The sequence below is a fragment of the Chinchilla lanigera genome, unplaced genomic scaffold (assembly GCF_000276665.1).
Source record: "Chinchilla lanigera isolate Chin_1 unplaced genomic scaffold, ChiLan1.0 scaffold00080, whole genome shotgun sequence".
Lineage (NCBI taxonomy): Eukaryota > Metazoa > Chordata > Mammalia > Rodentia > Chinchillidae > Chinchilla > Chinchilla lanigera.
In genome coordinates this window covers 4,127,675-4,148,251 of record NW_004955481.1, presented here as the reverse complement: position 1 = coordinate 4,148,251, position 20,577 = coordinate 4,127,675, and the positions used below count along the sequence as shown (strand labels likewise).

Here is a 20,577-nt window from a genome sequence, read left to right as displayed (position 1 = left end):
AACAGAAGTCAGGCTTTCTGGGCATTTCTCCCCGACTACCTGCAGGTGGGTACTCTCTTGGTGGCTCACACCTTGCTGGGCTCACCCTGAATACCCAACACCAGACAGAGAACCACGTGTGTCCGGGGCACCTGTGAAGCCAGGGAGCCATGCACCCATTACAAACACGTGGGGGCCTTCTCTGTGCCCAAGGCCTCCTCCCTACCACAGAATACTATGAGGCCATCAGGAAAATGTGCCAGCCCCATGTGGCTGATGTGAAGATAAAGATAAAGGAGGTGAAAACATCAAGGTATCGTATAGTCTGCTAGTTTTGAGATTAACATATCTATATTTGTATCTGTGTCTATATAAGCATGTGTGTATACCCATGGAATAACTCTAAAAAAAGAAAACAACAAAAGGAAATAGCAACAGTGTTGCATCTGTTGGGGGGACGGGCCACTGAAGACAGGGTGGAAAGGAGACCACTGTGTTTTCTTTTGTTCATTTTATTGTTGTCCCATGTGTATGCGTTACCTATGAAAAATGACATAAAAAGAAGACTCCCTCTCTTTAAGAGGCTTAAGGGGAAGGCAGATCTGCAAACAATTACAACAATGCGCGCATTGTTATCACTGAGACTCCACAGGGTGGGAAGGGAGTGTAGGAGAGGAGCTGTCTAAGTCGGCTCGGGGTGCCAGGGAGCTTGGAATAATCAGGGTGAATGCTGGAGCCTCTCTCAGCTCAGCGTCGCCAGAGTACAGGGAGAAGGGGCTGCAACAGAGCTGCAGGAACAGGCAGAGGCCACAGTGTGAACTGCCTGTGTGCCAAGCTAAGGAGTTTGGGGTTTTTTTTCTGATAGGAAGTGGACAGCTATGAAAAAATTTTCAGCAGGGAGTGACCTGTTCATGTGTCCCTTAGAGAGCTGTCTCTGGCAGGAACAAGGAGGACAGGTTAAGAGGGGCAAGGTTGAAACAGGAGGATGGGTTGTGAGGTTAATGCAGTCCTCCAGGTGAGCCAAGATGCCTGGATGACCAGGAGCAGAGGGACCAGGGATGAAGGAGGGGGATTCAACCTGAGACAGGAAGTGGGTCAGCGCGGAGCCATGCACAAAGCCTGCTCTGCAGGTTCTCACGCTGGCATCCTCTGCATATTTGGGGCCCCAGTCACTCTCGGCAGCTGGCAGGATGGGTTCAAAGGGGATCTTCCAGGTCTGCCTGGCTCCCTGCCCCAAGCTCCAGTCTCTTGGTGAAATGGGCTAGGGAAAAAAGAACAGAAGCCTCTCGCCATTTAACTCCAAGGTCTCTCTTTTATTTATTCCATGCTCTCTTTTATTTATTCCACGCTCTCTCTCCATTTGGGTCCTCTCATTATTTCTGAGCTGTACAGCTTGCTGCTTCCCTGCTCCATTCTCCCATCCCTGTCTGCAAAGTGTCAATCAAGCCATCGGATGAGCAGCTTAGCCTCACATCCTCAGTGTCTCTGCCCCAGGACACGAGCAGCGATTGCTGACACACACAAGCAGCAAGGTGTAGGGCTGCTGGCTCTCCCTTTAATAGTCTTCCGATCCAGAATGAATGTTAAAATGGAATTTGAGGGGATCGCATCTCTCTGCTTGCCCATGTCAGGACATCCCCAAGGAAGGCAACCCTGAGAGAAGGGGAAACCTTCAGAAGTCGATTTGCTTTTCATTTCAAGGTTGGGCCATGGCCAGTGTCTGCTTTCGGAGGAGCTGTTTGAAATTCTTAACAAGAAGCAGAATGCTTGAGTCCAGGAATCCAGGGCAGCTTGTGAAGTAGGGATGGGGAAATGGAATTGTCATTTTATCTCTGAAGGGATATTATATTAAGCAGGGGTGAGGGGGGACTACAGAGCCGCTTCGCAGCTTCCCTGGAGGACTGAACAATAAGAAGTGTTGGGGGCAGCAGGAAAAACTGAAAAGAGAACAAAGAAAGAACTTCCCCGGGCCCTGGAACCAGTGACCAGGGAGATCTGAAGCATCTGCTTCCCCAAGGGATTTCTCCTTCTTTTACAAATTGTGAATGGAAGCACGTTTTATAGAATACGGGAACTAATGAGCATTAAGCTCAATTACCTCACCAAATTCTCTTTAGATCCTTGATAACACACAAACAGAACACATGATTGTGATCAGTGCGGGTCTATTTGCGCTCGGCATCTCTTTCTGAGTACCGTTTCATATATGCATTGCCACAAAGCACAGAGGCCTCATGCCTGTCATTTGGAATAGCTACATACTATTCCAGAATTCGTTCAGCTAGTTCCTGTTGTTGGCCTGCTTCCAATTTTTTTATATTTTAAAAGCACAATTCTGTATGCATATCTTCATACGATTGCCTTTCTCTCCCCCTGGGAAATAGTTCTTCAAGTAGAATTTCTGGGTCAGAATGTTTGAATCAGGGGCTGGGGATTTAGCTCAGCGGCAAAAGCGCCTGCCTGGCAAGCGCAAGGTCGTGAGTTCGGTTCCCGGTACCGGAGAAAAACCAAAAAAAAAAAAAAAAAGAATGTTTGAATCATTTTACCCTGGTTGTTGAGCACTGCCCCAGCCCTTTACAAAAGATCCAAAGAGACCCAGGTGTGGTGGCGCACACCTGTAATCCCAGCATTAGAGAGGCTGAGGCAGGAGGATCACTGTGAGTTTGAGACCAGCCTGGGCTATGAAGTGAGCTCAAGTCCAGCCTGAACTGCAGAGCGAGACCCTATCTCAAAAAAACCAAAAAAAAAAAAAAAATCCAGACCATCTGAATTGCCACCCTACTGTATATCTTCATAGCATGGACAACGTAAGATTGTATCATTTTAATTTATTTTTGTTTATTTAATAGGCATATGATAGTACCTTGAAGTTATTTAATTCCCATTTCTTTCATTGCTAGTGAGACTGGGCACACTTCCATGGAAGGATTTATTGTCTGCTTTTTCTTGTGGGTAAACTCTTCATCTCCTCTGACATCTTATCAAGAGAAATCCGGAGGTTGATCTTATAGATTTCTATCAAGCCTTTACATACTTAGTGTAGTATATTTTTCTTGGTTATGTCTGCTATTTTTTACTCTAAGAGAGCTGTCCAATTGTGAGGCAGATGCTAGCCTGTCCCATGGGGGGTGAGGGTGACATAGAGTTGAGATGACCTTTAGACTCTAAAATGATTTTTTTCTCCCAGAAAAGAAGTCAGATGGCACCCCTCTCTGGGCTCCTATTTTTTCTAGGAAAGGAAGGCTGGGCTGAGAGGACAGCTAGTTGCTAAGGCTACTCTGGGGGATTATTTGTGGAATGAGAAGGGTTGCTAGGGTCTCAGTGGGCCACTCTGCTGAGGCTGGGCAGCTTCCTGTAGTCATATGGGCTTCCCAAATGACTGCTTCCTCCCACTCACCGTATGGCCACAAGAAAAACAGCAAAATATTGAAATCAAAATCATCACTACAAGCTCTGACTAATCTTCAGCATGGCGTAGTGTTTAAAGGGAAAGATTCTTAAGCAGATGGACCCGGGTTCATATCGCAGCATCTGCATACACCAGGTGTGCGGCTTTTGTAAATTACAATCCCTCTAGGCCTTACTGTTTTTGGCTATTAAGCGGTGTTTCAGTTATGGTTGTGTAAAAAAACTAGCCCTCCCCCCCCCCCAATTTAGTGGCTGAAAACAACTATTTTATTCTACCTCATGATTTCGTGTGTTAGGAATTCCAAAGAGGCTTGGCTGAATGATTCTTCTGTGCCACATGGTGTTCACTGAGTCACTCAGCAGTTTTAACTGGTGGGCAGGCTGGGATGGAGGGTTCAAGCTGGCTTCCCTCTTATGACTGGCTCTCAGTATCGTCCTGGGGGGTACATCTACCTGGTCTCTCCCACAGGGTGGTTGGATTTCTAACATGGCAGCTGAGGGCTCTAAGAACGAGTGCTCTAGGACAAGAAGACAAAGCCGTGGAGATCAAAAAGAGTTATGTATAGCTCCTACCACATTCTATGCTCAAAGAGTCACAGAGCCTGTGATGGAAAGAGTGAAAAAGAACTTGGGGCTATCTTCAATCTGCCAGAAGCGGCCATAACAATACTCATTCCCAGGGCTGTGAGGATTCAATGAGATAATGTATTCAGAGGCCGATTTACCAAGAAGCTAATGAAACTTCAACCATAGTGCTCCTTAATTTAATGATCTTTTCTAAGTCTTAGCACCTAATTCTGTGTTCATAATTTTTTGGGGGGAGGGAGGCTGAATCTAGTGCTTTAAACATGTTAAGTACGTGTCCTACTGCTGAGCTACATCCTCGGCTCCCTTTTCCTTTGTTTTAAAGAAGATTTCCAAACATATAAGAATCAGGACCTATGAATTCTGGTTCTGTCCCAGAGCCTATGACAGCACTTACTTAGCATGCTGCCTGGCACTGAGGGATATTCCACACAGGGCTCCTCCACACACTCGGTTGGTGCCCAGTTCCTTCCCTGTGCCTCAGGAGAGGGCTCCTCCTCTCACTCTGTCCTTTCCATTTTTTTCGGGATCATTTATTTTCCTTTTTTCAAAGTGAAAGTCACACATGCTGAGAATAATTTCATAATCACAAAACTGCCCTCCCAATTGGCCCTGTGTCTACCCCCTGACCTCACCACCCATGAGGGAGGTGGGCCTTACCCCGGGCATCCTGCCAAGTTCTTAGCTGGCCCCGTGGACTCTCTAAAGGAAATTAGGCTGAAGAGTGGACAGCCAGCAGGGGGAGGTAGCATTCCTGGTGCCCAGCTTGGTCTAGGAGGCATTGAAATTCCAGGGCTGAAGTCCTGAGACAAAGATCATAATGAGACAGGAAGGTGGCATAGGAAGGAGTCCATTTGCATGACAATAATTGAGCCAAGAATAGAAAGCTAGAGGGATGTAAGGGTGAGACTGGCAGCTGAGCTGGGCTAAACCTCACAAATCAGACTACCAGCTCTGCTCTGCAGGGGAGGTGGAGGCCAAGCCCTGTGCCAGGCCCTCGGGGGAGGGAGACCAGCAAAGGACACAGCCCCAGGGGATTGTGGGAAGGCAGGCCAGGCTGGACTTTGCCTTTCTCCCCCTGGAGCTGTCTTTGTTTGCCTTCTCCTTCTTGGGCTCTGTGCTCTGTGGCTAAGTGGGCACCATGGCTACTCAGAAAGATCTCTGGGATGCTGTTGTGATTGGAGCAGGCATCCAGGGCTGCTTCACTGCATACCACTTGGCCAAACACGGGAAGAGGGTCCTTCTGCTGGAGCAGGTACGGTGTGACTCTGCCCTCCTGCCCTGAAGGACTGTGCTTGGGAGGGCTTTCCAGATCTAGCAAGTTATGCGGTGAATCCAAAAGGCTGGAATCATCACAAATTCTGTGCACTTTTGGAGTTTAGCTGCTTGGTGTGTTTTATGACAATTAAAAGCAAGTTCCACGCTCCCTCAAGCTCATGCCGCAGTTTCTAGGCACATTTCTTTCTTTCACTGCCTCTCAGTTCTTATCCTTAACCAAGAAGTGTCCCCGGTCCTGTTTCGTTTTTATTTATGGTGTGTGTGTGTGTGTGTGTGTGTGTGTGTGTGTGTGTGTGTGTCCGTGCGCGTGCACATTTTGAGACAAGATCTTGCAATCTTCTTGCCTCAGCCTAAAATGCTGGGATTATAGGCATGGACCACCACACCCAGCCCAGGTTGTTCACCTCCCTCCTCCTCCTCCTCCTGCTTCTCTTCTTTTTTGGAATTGAACCCAAGGCCTTGGCACTGAGTTATATCCCCAGGCTTTTTCATACTTTTATTTTGAGACTGGGTCTCACAAAGTCGCTGTTTCCCAGCTAAGCTTGAACTGTGCCAAGCCTCCTGCCTGGACCTCTCTGAGTGCTGGGGTTACAGGTGTGCACCACACTCCCAGGCTTGTTTTCTTCCTTCTTTTCTCTTGGCTCTTCTGTGCCCAAATGGTTGGTCCAGGCCAGAAAAAGAATCACTTCTGCTCTAGGTAACCTTAAGTAAAGAGGCAAAGGTTGACATTCCAGAACCAGGCTGAAGCTTCTTTTTATTCTGTCACCCCTGGTAATAGCAGTCTCCCTGCTTGATGCATAGGAAGTAAGACTCAGGTCTTATGTTTCCTTAAAGGGAAAGTGATCCTGGGCATTGCATGGGTAGTTGCTTGTGTGGGTGGGCCCTGGGTAGCTGCAGGGTCCTTTAGAGGACAGGTCCATCCACCTGTGAAGGTTTCTACCTCCCTCAGGAGGCTCTCCCTCTATTTCCATCCTGCCTGCAGCTCTCTGGATGGGTTATAGTTTACTCTTCGTGGTAATGAAATCTTCATTTCTCTATCAGTTTGCTCAAAGCCCAAGGGATTCCTGGTTCATCCTCTCAGGGAACTCTCTCACTTTTACTAAACCCCAAGGTAGTCCTCTTATCCTGAGTGACCCGAAGCCAGAGAGAGAGAGAGAAAGAGAGAGTCATCAGTTCTCTTCATCCATAAATGAGGTGGATAGATTAGAATAATCTAGAAGATTCTTTCCACTGCTCTGAGTCTTAGTGGGGTTATTACTGGAGTTTTAGTGCAAAAGCCCAGTTTCCAGCGGTCCCAACAGACTAGGTTTGGCCACCTATTCCCAAAACACCAATCGAGGAGAAGAGCAGAGGTGAAGAGCAGGGAAATAAAGCCTTAATCCGTATGCCATGCCCAAAGGACACATAAAGAAGTTCGAGTTCAGTCTTCTAAGGGCTGAGGTAAACCTTGGGGTTTTATAAGAAAGGGGAACAAAGGCAAGCGTCGGGAGTTTGCATGGCTGTCCGGGTAGGTGATCCTAGTCATGATCTGGTTGATCTGATGGTATCTCAGGACTGGTTCTGCAAAGTTGAGATGAAGGCTCATGCTTGTGTAAGGCTCTGCTTTTCCTGGAATCGGAGGTTTAGGACAATGGCTGGAGACTTCTAAGCATTGCTCCAAGGGGTCTGGAACTGGACGTTGTAAAAGCTGGCAACTGGATGTGCCTGCAAATCCTGAACATTATTTTAGATACTCTTACCTTGATGTCTTCAGTTTTGTGGGTTTTGTGGGTGTTTTTTGTTTTGTTTTATTTTGTTTTGAGACAGGATCTTGCTATATAGTTTAGACTAGCCTTAAACTCACTATGTAGCCCAGGCTGGCCTCGAACTCACAGTGATCCTACTGCCTCAACCTCCCAAGTGCTGAGATTACAGGCATGCGCCACCATGCCTAGCTTGATGTCAGATAAGAAAAGCTAGGTAGGGCTGAGGATATAGCTCAGCAGCACAGTGCCTGCCTGGCAAGCATGAGGTCATGAGTTTGATTCCTGGTAAAAAAAAAAAAAAAAAAAAAAAAAGAGAGAGAGAGAGAGAAAAGGAAAGAAAAAGAAAAGTTAGGTAAATTTAGGGCTAGTAAACTTGTACTACTAATTTTTAGACAGACTCTCTTTAAGCAACTAACCTGCCTCTATACAAAGCTGAGCAGGGATCTGACACAAAGTTTTAAAGTAATAAAGGAGACATATTAAATGAAGGCAAAACTGGGCATGGTAACTCACATCTATAATCCCAGCACTGAGGAGGCTGAGGCAGGAGGATTGCCACAAGTTTGAGGCCAGCCTGAGGTACATGGTGAGTTCAAAATCAGTTTACTATGCAGTGAGACCCTGTCCCTAACCCCCCAAGGTAGGCAGAGATGCCAAGCTTCCTCCTGCTTTTGGTTACCCATGGGTATCTGCAGGCCCAGCCTCTAAACCTCTGTTACAGGGTCAGATTGCAGCAGGGTGACTGAAGACCAGCTAACAAAGGGACTTCTAGGTGCAAATGATGTTTGCAAAAAGAATCCGAAGTTAATACCATTGAAGAATTTCTGGCCGGACCACCAAGAGAATAAACTGGCCATAAAGGGAAAATTTGGAAAGATTGTGTGGAAATATTTAAAGGATCTGTAGCTTCTGATTGACAGCACACAATGAGACAGCTCCTGAGGAGGTGCTCAGCAAAAGGGGCAACAGATTCTGTTATTTCTCTTGTTCTTCACTTCTAGTTCTTTCTCCCACACTCCCGAGGAAGCTCCCACGGTCAGAGCCGCATAATCCGAAAGGTTTACTCTCAAGATTTCTACACCCAGATGATGGATGAGTGCTATCAGATGTGGGCCCAGCTGGAGCGCGAGGCTGGAACCCCACTGCACAGGTGGGTGTGGGGGGGAATTCCTTGAACCAAGCCACACACACACTTGAAGTGCCATGGGAGGGAGGGAGCTGCTCGTGGGTGATTGTTACTACCCCGCAGGTCCCGCTGAGTCCAGGCTCTGAGTTCCAGGACTGGGGTAGATTCTGTGTCCAAAGACTGTACTGGAAAAACTGGTGCTGAGCACAGGGGGCAAATACCCAGAGCCGGCAAACCTGCAAGGAGCTGGTTAGAGTCTATTTACACCTCGGTGGAATTTCTTTTCTTTTCTTTCTTTTTTTCTTTTTGGTACTGAGAATCAAACTCAGGACCTTGCACTTCCCAGGCAGGCACTGTGCCGCTGAGTTATATCCCCAGCCCTGGAATTTCTTTTAGGGTAGTGTTGAAATGGAGGAAAAGCTGCTTTCTTGATCTTCTGTATTCCTGCTAGTACTGTAATTTTCCTGCTGGGTCCTCAGGCCAGATTGCTTGCAGGGAGTGAACTGGAAGCCACTTCCCTGTTCGCCTATCACTCCCTCTAGCCCTTAGGATTCCTGGGTCACTGACCTTTCACACCTCTGGGGAGAAAAGCAGAAAATCTGTCTTGCCCTGGAGAGTTTAAACAGCCCTGCCTCCCCTCTCCTGTCCTCTGGGCCTCTTAACTGAATTTCCTTTACATAACCCCTGCTCTACCCCAAGGGGTGGCAGTTATTTTAATGGCCAGGAAGCAAGAGGTTACTGTTCTGTTGCAAAAACACCATTAACTTAAGAACAAAGTAAAATCCATTATGCAAATACAGCTGGGGCAGCTAATTAAGGATTTATTCAGAGGCAGCTAATGCACCCAGCACCCAAATAAAGGAGCTTGTCTTGCTGAGGGGTGGCCTGGCACGGGCACCCTTCTCTGGCAGCCAACTGTGAATACTGCTGAGTGTTTCTGGCTAGGAGAAGTGCCCGAAGCCTTGCAGGGCACGCCTCTTCCTGGTGCACAAATGTCTGGAGTCTTCCGGAGGAAGACAGTTTCAGAGTGAGACAGCTTTAGGTTTGACTTTGAGCTCTAGTTCTTTCGCTGTGTGATCTTGGAAAAGTTTCTTTACCTCTCTATGCCACTTTTTATTTCCCATGTGCCGTTGTGGAGATTCTATGAGACTTTTGTAGAAAAAAAAATACTGGGCACAGTGCCTAGAGCCTTTAAATAACTGTTCCCTTCCACCTATTTTTGGTCAGTCATGTTCTGGCTCCTTTGGGGGATGGTGGAAGAAGGGCAAGAGGCAAAAAGGACGCAGTACACAGATGTCGTGGGATGAGTATGGGAGAAAAGGATAGGGACCATCAGCTAGGAGATTCTCACAGCCTCACAGTCCTCTGGTTTGGCGGAAGGTCAGGAATTTGGAAGGACTTTGGAACCAAGCAGGCCTGGTTCTAAACCTCAGTTCTCATGCGCTTAGCTGCGTGACTTGGAGTCAGCTGTTTAACCTGGGTGAGACTCTGTTTTCTGACCTATAAAATGGAGAGAGTAACATCTGTTTCATGGGGCTTCTGTGCATAAGTTTGAATGGTACCCGGAAAATTATACCATCACCATCTCCTTAGCACTCACAATAAGAAACCAACCCGAGCAGCTCTAAGTATTTAGGATTGAGCATCTTTAATCTGAACATCTGAAATCCAAAATGCTCCAAAATCTGAAACTTTTTGAGCCCTGACATGTAAGTGAGAAATTTTACATCTGACCTCATGAAATGGGACAATTGAAGCAGAGGTGCTTGCCAGGCATGGTAGTGCAGACCTGTAATCCCAGCTCTCTGGGAGGCATGGGCAGGAGCACTCCAAGTTCTAGCCCAACATGGGCCATTTAGCAAGACTCTCTCAAAATTAAAAAAAAATATGTTGGGGATGTAGTTCAGTGTTAGGGCTCTGGGCTTAATACCCAGTAACTAACACACATACACATATACAAACACACACATTCATATACAAAACAAACCAAAACCAAAACCACATAGGTGCTGTAATATAAATTACCTTCAGACTATGTATCAATGAATTTGGAGTCTAGACTTGGTTCCCATGCTAAGATACCTCACTATGTATGTGCAAATATTCCAAAATCCAAAAAAGTCCAAGACACTTCTGGTCCCAAGCATTTAGATAAAGGATACTTACCCTGTATATACAATGCATGTACTTCTCCCTACAACCTCAAGTGGGTTGGTGATAAGTGATCAAGGTCTTTTCTTTTTAAGGGACAGGGTCTTGTCCTGTTATTTAGGTTGACCTCAAACTCTTGGGCTCAAGTGATCTTTCTGACTCAGCCGAGTAAGTTGCTGGGACCCATGTGCCACCATGCCTGGTATAGGAAATCAGAGTTTGAATGCATTAATGTAAATCACAGAATTACTACACTCAGTCTAAGAACAGAGTTCAACAAACTTTTTCTATAAAGGCCACATAGTATTTTAGGCTTTGCGGACCATATGTTCTCTGCTGCAGTTATTCAGTTCTGCCATTGTAGTGTGAAAGCTGCCACAGACAAGCTGGGAGTAAATGAACCTGGATGTGTTCCAATAAATCTGGACACCAAAATTTGAATTTTATATACTTTTCTTGTGTCATGTTAATTTTTTTTTTTATATACTTTTCTTGTGTCATGTTAATTTTTTTTTTTTTTTTTAGTACTAGGAATTAAACACAGGGAGCTCTGAGCTTCATTCCCAGCCCTTTTTATTTTATTTTTCTAGTTTGAAACAGGGTCTCACTAAGTTGCCCAGAATGGCCTTGAACTTGCTGTCTTCCTGCCTCAATCTTCTGAGTAGCTTATACTACCAGATACAGCTCTTCTTTTGATTTTTTAAACCAACCACTTAAAAATATAAAAACCAGTTGGGTGTGGTGGCATACATCTCTAGTCTCAGCACTCTGGGAGGCTGAGACAAGAGGATCACCAAGTTCAAGATCAGGCTGGCTAACTTAGTGAGACCTGTTTCAAAATAAAAAATAAGAAAAGGGCTCAGTGTGAAGGTCTTGCATTCCGTCCCAAGTCCCAGATATATGATATTGAGCCGGGCGTGGTGGCACATGCCTGTAATCCCAGCGCTTGGGAGGTTGAGGCAGGAGGATTCTTGAAAGTTGGAGATCAGCCTGGGCTACAGAGTGAGTTCAAGGCCAGCCTAAACTACATAGCGAGATCCTGTCTCAAAAAGACATAAAAACAAAACAAAACCCCCCCTCAAAAACCCCAGATATATGATACCTTGGCTGTGGATCAGATAAAAAAGGGCAGGAAGCCAGATTTGGTTCCTCGGTCATAGTTTACTGACCCTGATCTATTTTTTTTTTTTTTTTTTGGTTTTTCTCCGGTACCGGGAACCGAACTCACGACCTTGCGCTTGCCAGGCAGGCGCTTTGCCGCTGAGCTAAATCCCCAGCCCCTACTGACCCTGATCTAGATGATACCACAAACTGGTAATGTTGCCCAGTACCCCGTCTCCAAAGAAATTCATGCCTAAAATATTCAGGTCAAAATACTGCTACTGCACATTTAAAGCCAGGGAAATATCATAGCCCATACTAAAAGCCTATTCCATCACAGCCCCAATTATGAAAGATAAAGAATGATGTGAATGTAGTTTAAAAACCTTTAAAGTGCGGGAGTACTAAGTATTATTATCATTGTTGTTATTATTCTATCATTAACAAGCCATAACTTATGCTAACCTAATGTACACAAGCATGCTAAATTTTTTGGTTCTTTTACTAGTAGAGACCCAGAGCAGAAACCATCTATTCTTGGGGTGGTATCTGAATATACCTTGCTACCTGGGTTAAATGTCATTCAAATTGTTTTAGGTTTTACGCATAATTTTGATTTTCTGAATGACGTCGTCTTTGTGATTCTTTTCCCCAGAGTCTAGAAGAGCCAGCACAATACCATAACTGATAGAAAGGAACATAATGCCATTTGATGATGATTAAAAAACAAAAACCTTTAGGAGTTGGTGTGGAGGTGGCTGTCCAATTCTTTTTATTCTGTTCTGCTGCTTCCTATGACAGCGGCATACTATATATGGGTGGGCTCAGAATATTTGCATATATTCTGGGAACAGACAATGACACATGTGTCAGATCACAAGGTCTGAATCTTTTGTGATGTGTACAGCCAGGATGCTGATACCAACAGCAAAGCCCAGCTCTGTGGCCCATCTTTTTCCTGCCCCGCCTCCTCCCTTTGAGTCCTACTATCCAGCTCCTGACCCGGGCTGCCCCTGCTTCGCTGACAATATCAGACAAGATCACAGCCGTAGGCAGTACAGCTGCTGGCAGAACCTGGTGGCCCCCTCCGCAGCTGCTGCTTCCTGTGTCTGCGAAGTGTCTGGCTTGTCAGCCACATCCCCTCCCTGGAGCAGTCTTTGTTAACCAATTCCACCTCGGCCCACTGAGCGGAAGATGAAACACAGAGAGCTCCTCCAAAACCAACAAAGACAGCAGCCATTACTGAGTCCCTTCCCCAAGGTGACTCAGAGCTGGCTTGCCTGGCACTTTTAAGCGGGTGAGTGAGGGGAAAGCTGGAGCCTGCAATGGAAGTTGGCAGATGGGTCCTCCCTGCTCCATTCCACACCCGTCCCACTGTAGTAACTGGTGGAAATCCCAGCTTGCCAGCTTCCTGCAGCACGTCCAAGGCATTAGTCAGCCACCAAAGAGTCAACAAGGCCCTTGGGAGGACTCTGCAGTGACCTGTGGCACTGGATCCAGCTGGGGTTGGAAGAAAGGCGTAATTCATACCAAATGCTCTCGGTACTGATGGGCATTTCAGGCAGGGGGCAACTTTGAATATTTAGCTCCCTGGCTGCCCTGCCCTGGCTTCAATCCCTTCTTTTTAGTCCAGTCCTGACCTGTCATTTCCTGGTTGTTTTCCCCCATGCTGATGTCCTTGTCCTTTCTCACCCTTCTCCTTCACAAACTTTGTAGCCCAGGTCTGAGCGGAAAAAGAGGCGGGGAAGGCCCAGAGCACAGGGGTGAGAAATTAATGCAGAATGAGCAGTCTATTTATTGGGATCTAGGAAAAGCCATTAAGAAAATAAGCACTTAAATGATTTTCAATCTACCCATGGAAGTCATCTATCTTCATACTGGGGGGAAAAGACCCGTTTTCCGATCCTGGTTTTGATTGACTGATTTCCAATTCTCTGAGCATTTCCCATAGGAGCCTCTCACCTATCTCCCATAATGACAGGCCTTTGCATTTCCAGGCAGTGTTTTACATTTATTTCCGATTTGCTCATAATGGTCAAAAATCTCTCTCCAATCCAAGGCATTTCTCCAGCAGGGCACGGTTTCCCTCAGGCCAAATAGCTCAGCTGTGATCCACGGAAAATGAGAATTTCCCAAACACGTTTTCAGACTTGGGGAGGGTCCGCCATCACAAATTCAGATGGAAAATTTCCCACTGTTAGATCAATATCTGGGCTAAGAAATAAATGCGACAGGGGCAGAGAGCTGGAGCAAAATGATTACAATCGGCACAATTACATTCACCGGCAGAATCAGCTCGCTGATTACTCCTTGGGATAGGGAGCTCCCGCTTCATCCACCGCAGGACAGCTTGGGAATTAGAACATCACTCAGCATTTCATAATTTGAGAGATTTGCCCGTTGTCTTGGCATGAGTTCACTTTTCCCAGACAGTGTGTCCCTGTAAAAGGAGTTCTTATTTAAAGGAAAGAAGGAAGGAAGTTGGAAAGAAGGAAGGTAGGAGGGATGGAAGCCTGGGAGAAGAGAAAGTAAATCTCACAGCATAGGAGAGGCCAAGCCTGCTATGTGGCCGGCAAGGGTTAGAACATACTACTGTGGAGTCTCCAGGCCAGAGACATTACATCTGCTTAGGTGAGGTGTAAGGCAGATCTTTCCCAGAACGGTACCCAGCAAGGATCCTATTAAGTAAAAAGAGCTCAAGAACATACACTCGGGGCTGGGGTGTAGCTCAGTGGCAGAACACTTGCATAGCATACACAGGGCTCTGGGTTCAAATCCCTAGCATTGCAAACAAAACACCCTAGGTAACTTTTTCTCTCCAGTGCTAAGACTGAACCTCAAGATTTGAATATGCTAGGCAAATGCTTCTCCACTGAGCTGTACCCTCCCCCCAAATCTCCCATGTGATAGCATCTCCTCCTCCTTCCCCTTCTCCCCTTCTTTTTCTTCTTTGTGCTACTGGGAATTGAACCCAGGATCTTGTGCTATAAGTGCTCTACCACTGAGCTAGATCCCTGGCCCTTTTTATTTTGTTTTCATGCAGAGTCTCACTAAATTGCCTAGGCTAGGGGCTGGGGATTTAGCTCAGTGGCAAAGCGCCTGCCTGGCAAGTGCAAGGTCATGAGTTCGATTCCTGGTACCGGAAGAAAAACAAAAACAAACAAACAAACAAAAAATTGCCTAGGCTGGCCTTGAACTCATGATCCTCCTGAGGAGCTGGGATTACAGGCGTTCATACGAGGCCTGGCCCTGTGTGGCTTCTTTTTTATTTCTTTGTGTAACCAGGGCTTAAATCCAAGTCCTTCACACTGAATTGCATCCCTAGCCCCCACTCTTTGTGTTTTATTTTGAGACAGCCTCTCACTAGGTTGCTGAGTCGTCCAGGCTGGGTTTGAACTTGCAATGCTCTTGCCTCAGCCTCCTGAGTAGCTGGGATTATAAGCATGTGCCCACCATGCCGGCCCTATGTGGCTTCTAAATTATTTTGTTGACCAAGAAATTTACTAGGCAAGTTTGCATTACCTGAGAACCAATCTGAAGTCCTTTTGGGGGGCCACAAAAAAAAGTCTGTCTCTTGGCTGCTAGGGATTTCTACAGCGTGTCTCCTCTGCTGAGCTTTGAAGTGGCAGAAGCTGGCGTTGCTATCTCACTAGTGCTGAATGCCGGGTAGGCGGGGGCCATGGCAAATGGATTGGGCACGCTGCGCAGCTCTGTGTACCGACACCAGCCCCCGAGTCCGCTGTGTCCCTACCCCCTCCCAATCTTCTCTTTAATCCCCCCAACCAGATAATGTGGGATTTGGAACCATGTAATATCCATGAGACTCCATTATAGGCTATTACGAGCTTTATACACAGTACCTGGGGGATGTACCAGGCTGCTGCCGGTCACTGCGGCTGCGGAAACCAAGAGGAACCACAGGAATGGCCTCATGGGCAGGGGGACCCTCCCATTGTCTAGACTGTTCTCCCCAAAAGAGCTCTGGTCTCTTGTGACAGGTGCAGGAAGCATTAAAGAGAAACTGCTTCTGCTCCCTTCCACAGTAAGAAGGATGGAGGGAGGTAAGGGAAAAATAAAATCAGAGGATCATTGAATTTATTGCTGGAGCTCAAAGAGAGACCATTTATTGGTGTTTGTGCACGGAAGTGACATTGGCATTTGGAGCGGGATCTTCTCGAGCGCTGCTGATTTAGGATCCCTGACCACTGCCCATTAACTGTAAGTGGCAACCTCCGACATTGCGACAACTATAAACATGGTCCGTACCATTTCTCCTGGCCCCTGGGTAGGAGAGGAGCCCCACCAATGGTCCAGTAGGCACATGTTACAGAGGAGGAATCTGGGCCCCAAGAGGTGAATGACCAGATCAAGGTCATACCAAGGTGATGCCAGGCTTAGAAGGAGAGCCCGAATTCCCAATTTAAAATGCTTTCCACAAGACAAGCAGCCTCTGAGAAAGCACTGAGAGGTGGACACACAGCAGGGGACAAGAGGCTGTATGGCAAGAAAAGGGAAGAGGAAAAGAAACGGTGGGGGTGGGGGAGAGGATAGAGAACAGAGGGGTGAACATAAAGAATGGGTCAGGGACGGGAAGAAGAGGAAGAAATCTTATTGGACCGGGCTGGGAATATGGCTCAGTGGTACAGGTACCTGCCTGGCAAGCACAAGGTCCTGAGTTCGATTCCCAGTGCCAAAAAAAAAAAAAAAAAAAAAAAAAAAGAAGTCTTATTGGACCAGTTGGACACTTACCGCCTTTAGGTATGAAAGATGAAAGGGCTTAGGATCTCTGCTCTTAGGGGAAGGATGGAGGGACAGGCAAACCAAGTGTGAGCTTGGGAACAGCCTGGAAAACACCTGCAGAGCACCAGTACTCTTACAACTGGACCTGGATGGCTTCACCTGTTCTCTGAATGCAAGGTCCTGACTCCCTTCAGCTGAAGAATGACAGCAAGTGAATAACTCAGGCCCTGACATAGACCTGCACCAGGCTTCTTTCTTTATTTATTTATTTGCTTATTTATTTGGTTTTTGTTTATTTAACAGAAAGACTGGACTACTGCTCTTGGGCAAGAAGGAGAATCCGGAATTAAAGACAATGCAGGCCATTCTGTCTAGGCGGGGGATAGAACACCGGAATCTCTCATCTGAGGACCTAAAGCAACGTTTCCCAAATCTTCGGTTTGCCAGGGGAGAAGTGGGGCTCTTGGACAAGACTGGAGGGGTCCTTTATGCAGACAAGGCCCTCAGAGCCATCCAGGTAACATTGCGCAGTGTTGGAAAATGCTCTGGGCCTCCTGGGTCCAAATCAGCCAACCAGTCCCAGAATCCCCTCCAAGTGAAGGCCTTTGCTCTGCTGCCTTTGGTTCTGACCATTAGTGCTGGCATTTTTATACTCCCACTGGCCTTGTGGGGCTGGGAGAGGAGATCTAAATTCTGCACTTTCTTGTCTACTCTAAGCAAAGGGCTTTTTGTCCACCAGGGTGAAGAACATACACAATGAATTCAGCTTTCCCTGCTCTTTCTCTGCCCTTGTAGGATGCAATTCTCCGGCTTGGAGGGACAGTGCACGATGGAGAGAAGGTGACGGAGATAAGACCTGGGCTCCCAGTCATAGTGAAAACCACCTCCAGGAGCTACCAAGCTAAGAGCTTGGTCATCACAGCTGGTCCTTGGTCCAGCAAGCTCCTCCAACCTCTGGGAATTGAGTTACCACTCCAGGTAGGGGAAGCAGGAAGCCTGAGAGTCGGTGCTTACCAGAAGCTTTGGAGCCATGTGGACTAGACATTGCATTCTGAATTTGCCACTTACTAGTGGAAGACCTTGGGTAAATTAGTTCACCTCCTTGTGCCTCAAGTTTTATCACCGTGGGGTTAATAGCTATCTCAAAGGGCTGTTGGAGAGTTAAATTATATAGTATGTAGAGCCCTTAGGAGAAGCTCTGGTTTACAGAAAACACTGAACAGGGCCGGGCATGGTGGCGCACGCCTGTAATCCCAGCACTCAGGAGGCTGAGGCAGGAGGATCATTGTGAGTTTGAGACCAGCCTGGGCTACAAAGTGAGCGCAAGGCCAGCCTGAACTGCATAATGAGACCTTGTCTCAAAAGACTGAAAAAAAAGAAAAAAAAAGAAAACACTGAATAAATATGAGGTGTCACCAACTTCTGCAATGAGAGAGAAGTCAGGTTGGCTTACAGCTATGGGGGAGGAGACAGGAGTTTGGGGAGCCTTATGCCTCACAATGTATGTAACAAGGAAATGACATAAGAACTGGTTTAGACAGGGACAGATGTGTGAAAGGGCTGCAGGACTCCAGAAGAAATTGTTGTCTGTAGAGTTCCATGGTTTTCTACCTTTGTGTCCCACTTCCACCCATCCTTCAAGACTCTGCTGATCAATGTGTGTTACTGGACAGAGAAGGTTCCCGGGAGCTACAGTGTGTCCCAGGCCTTTCCTTGCTTCATCTGCATGGACCTGGCTCCCCATCATATCTACGGGCTGCCTGGAGGAGAGTACCCTGGGCTGATGAAGGTGAGCGGAGAGGCAAAGCACGGGTGGCTGCTTGAATTTCCCCCTACACAGGCTTTCCCTGTCCCAGCGGGCAGCAGTGGAGTTAGCTTCACTATGTATTCACTATTTGCTGTTTGCAGAGCAAAACCCTCAGCTGCCTCAAGGCCCAGCCAGGAGTCTTTCTTTTGCAAACGCGGGGGGTACAGGGGCTGACAGCAGTGGCAACAGACAGCATCTGTCAGCACTGGGGAAGGCCAGGAGGATGGATAGGGACGTCTTGTGTCCAAGCCTGCTCCTCCCTGGTGTGTGGGGTCAGCCTCTCTGACCATTACCGCTCTAATGGTGGCCAGATCTGCCTTCACCATGGCAACAATGTGGACCCTGAGGAGCGGGACTACCCCACCACCTTCCCAAGTGTGGAAGATGTCCAAATCCTACGCCACTTTGTCAAAGACCACTTCCCTGACCTGACGCCCGAGCCTGCCATCATGGAGCGCTGCATGTACACGGTAAGGGGCTGGGGGAGGAGATGACTTTGCACTAGCCAGGCTCGGCTACATTTGACCCCTGACACAGTACATGACCTTAAACAAGGAAACTAATTTCTGTGGGTTGGTTCACCTCCACCAGAGAGGGCCCATTAGGGATTATTCATATTCTTTTTCATTAGGCAACTAGGCTTATGCCTGGCAGCCTTTCACTATATTTCCCAGAAGAGCTTTAAAAGATTTTTTGGCAAGATGCTCCAGTTGAACAGGCCTTAGGGACAAAGAGAAGAGACAGATGTCACCAGCGCCTGAGGCATCTTGGCTAAAGTCGGTTTATAAAGATGAAATGAGCACCTACTGTGTTCATGGCTCAGTAGAAGGAGAGAGACAGATGGACAGACAAGAAAGACTGGCAGAGCCACAGGGTGCCTGGCACGCAGGAAACATGCCTGTGCCCCATCTTTCTTTCTGGAAAGAAATCCGGTCTGGGCCCCTCCTGTCAGAGCCTGTCATTCCACCTCTCCCTGTCCCCAGCTGACATAGGTGTGACTATTTCTTTCTAGAACACCCCTGATAAGCACTTTGTTCTTGACCGTCACCCGAAGTACGACAACATTATCATTGGCGCTGGATTCTCTGGTGAGCCCAAGGAAGGGGACATGGGGAACCTTCAATCTGATCTATCTCGGTGCCAGGAAAAGTAGTATTTTCCATGCTCTTAGCTGCCCAGACAAGTGTCAGAGGCCAGACATGCAGTGTATAAAGAGGCCGGGCAGTCACAGAGCAGGACTCATAGCGGGAGGCAATGTCTAGGTTTCAGATGAGACCAGGCAGAAGGGTAGCCTATCTGGTTAAGTAGGGAACTTCTCAAGAGCCGAGCCTCTCGATCCCTGTGGATGCATGACCTTCTACTCCTTCTCTTAGGGCATGGATTCAAGCTGGCCCCTGTTGTGGGAAAGATCCTGTGTGAGTTAAGCATGAAATTGACACCATCCTATGACTTGGCACCGTTTCGCATAAGCCGTTTCTCCGGCCTGGGCAAAGCCCACCTTTGATGACCGGCCTCGTTTCTGCACCCAGGCCCCTGCTGGGAAGAGTTCTGGGAAGTGGCTCTGAGATACATTCTTTTCTTTTGCTGGGACATTTGATTTTCTTTTCTGGGACTTAGGCTAGATTTGACTAAATCTGTTCAGGGGAGGGTAAACAAGATGACTTCTCACAGATCACTAGTGCTCTTGGGGCTCCTTTTCCCTAAAACTGGGCAAGCCATCCTAGGACGGAGCCATCTCCATCACAAACTCTCATCAAATCTCATAGCTGCACGATAAATGTTTGATGAAAAAAATTTGTTGAATAAACAGATAATTGCGTTACATAAAAGTCTGCGGTGGGCTTTCTTTTCCATGTGACCTTATTTCTTGCAGGCTTTAATTGTCTAAATTAGCATCACAGAATCTGTTTCCCCCAGGAATCCACAGCATCTTGGTCCCCCGACTGCACTGCACCCCCTTTCCCTGGATTCTTTGTCTGATCTTCATCCTCTCTCTGGATCTGCAAAGACTCTCAGCTCCCCAGTCCCTCATTAAGGTGTATTGTCAGGTCCTTATGAAGATGGAGCTGTTATACCAGAAAGAAAGAGAGAGACACACTCGCTTAGAAACCCTGTTCAATGTTTGAATGTTAAATGTGCCATTTTATTATCATTAGGATTGCTCCCACTTAATGAAACAGCATTAGCACCGAGTCGGCTGGCCTCCTTGCACTAATTGCTTTGGAAGGGAACGGGCTCCTAACTACCCCAGGGTGGGTGGAGAGCTGAGGTGTAAACAGAGACTCAGGCAAGGCTGAATGCACTCAGGTGAAACCCAAGTGGGGGGACCTCTAGATTGGGCCAGTTCCACCCCCAGAGATCGGGATTTTCAATGCTCTAGGGAGAGAAAAGACAGGACTGGGTGGCGTGGATATGGTAGGAGAAATCACTGAGTGGCGAGCAGTGAGCAAGGAGAATGAGAGTCAGAATATTCCCAAAGTAAACACAACATCGAGGAAGTCACTCTTCAAGTGCCTCAGTCCTTAAAGGTCTTGGCACATGTATTAGCACTGATTTCTCCAGTGGGTTATAAAAGCCAGCTGAGGGCCGGAGATATAGCTCAGTGGCACAGCGCCTGCCTGGCAAGTGCAAGGTCCTGAGTTTGATTCCCGGTACCA

General features: G+C 47.2%; 1 protein-coding gene across 3 annotated transcripts in view; it reads left to right on the top strand.

Annotated features, from left to right (window-relative positions):
• Pipox (pipecolic acid oxidase) overlaps positions 1-19,749 on the top strand; it is a 96,525-nt gene extending 76,776 nt beyond the window's left edge. For 2 of the 3 annotated variants that reach the window (XM_013503421.1, XM_013503422.1), the window contains exons 2-8: positions 7,997-8,145; positions 16,417-16,630; positions 16,909-17,091; positions 17,756-17,902; positions 18,232-18,390; positions 18,933-19,008; positions 19,294-19,749. In XM_013503421.1, coding sequence (XP_013358875.1) covers positions 7,997-8,145; positions 16,417-16,630; positions 16,909-17,091; positions 17,756-17,902; positions 18,232-18,390; positions 18,933-19,008; positions 19,294-19,424 — 1,059 coding nt within the window. In that variant the 3' untranslated portion in view covers positions 19,425-19,749. Of the gene's footprint in view, positions 1-4,917; positions 5,228-7,996; positions 8,146-16,416; positions 16,631-16,908; positions 17,092-17,755; positions 17,903-18,231; positions 18,391-18,932; positions 19,009-19,293 lie in introns of those variants that run through there. The other variant, XM_005402697.2, reaches the window with a different exon arrangement.
• The last annotated feature ends 828 nt before the right edge of the window (positions 19,750-20,577 follow it).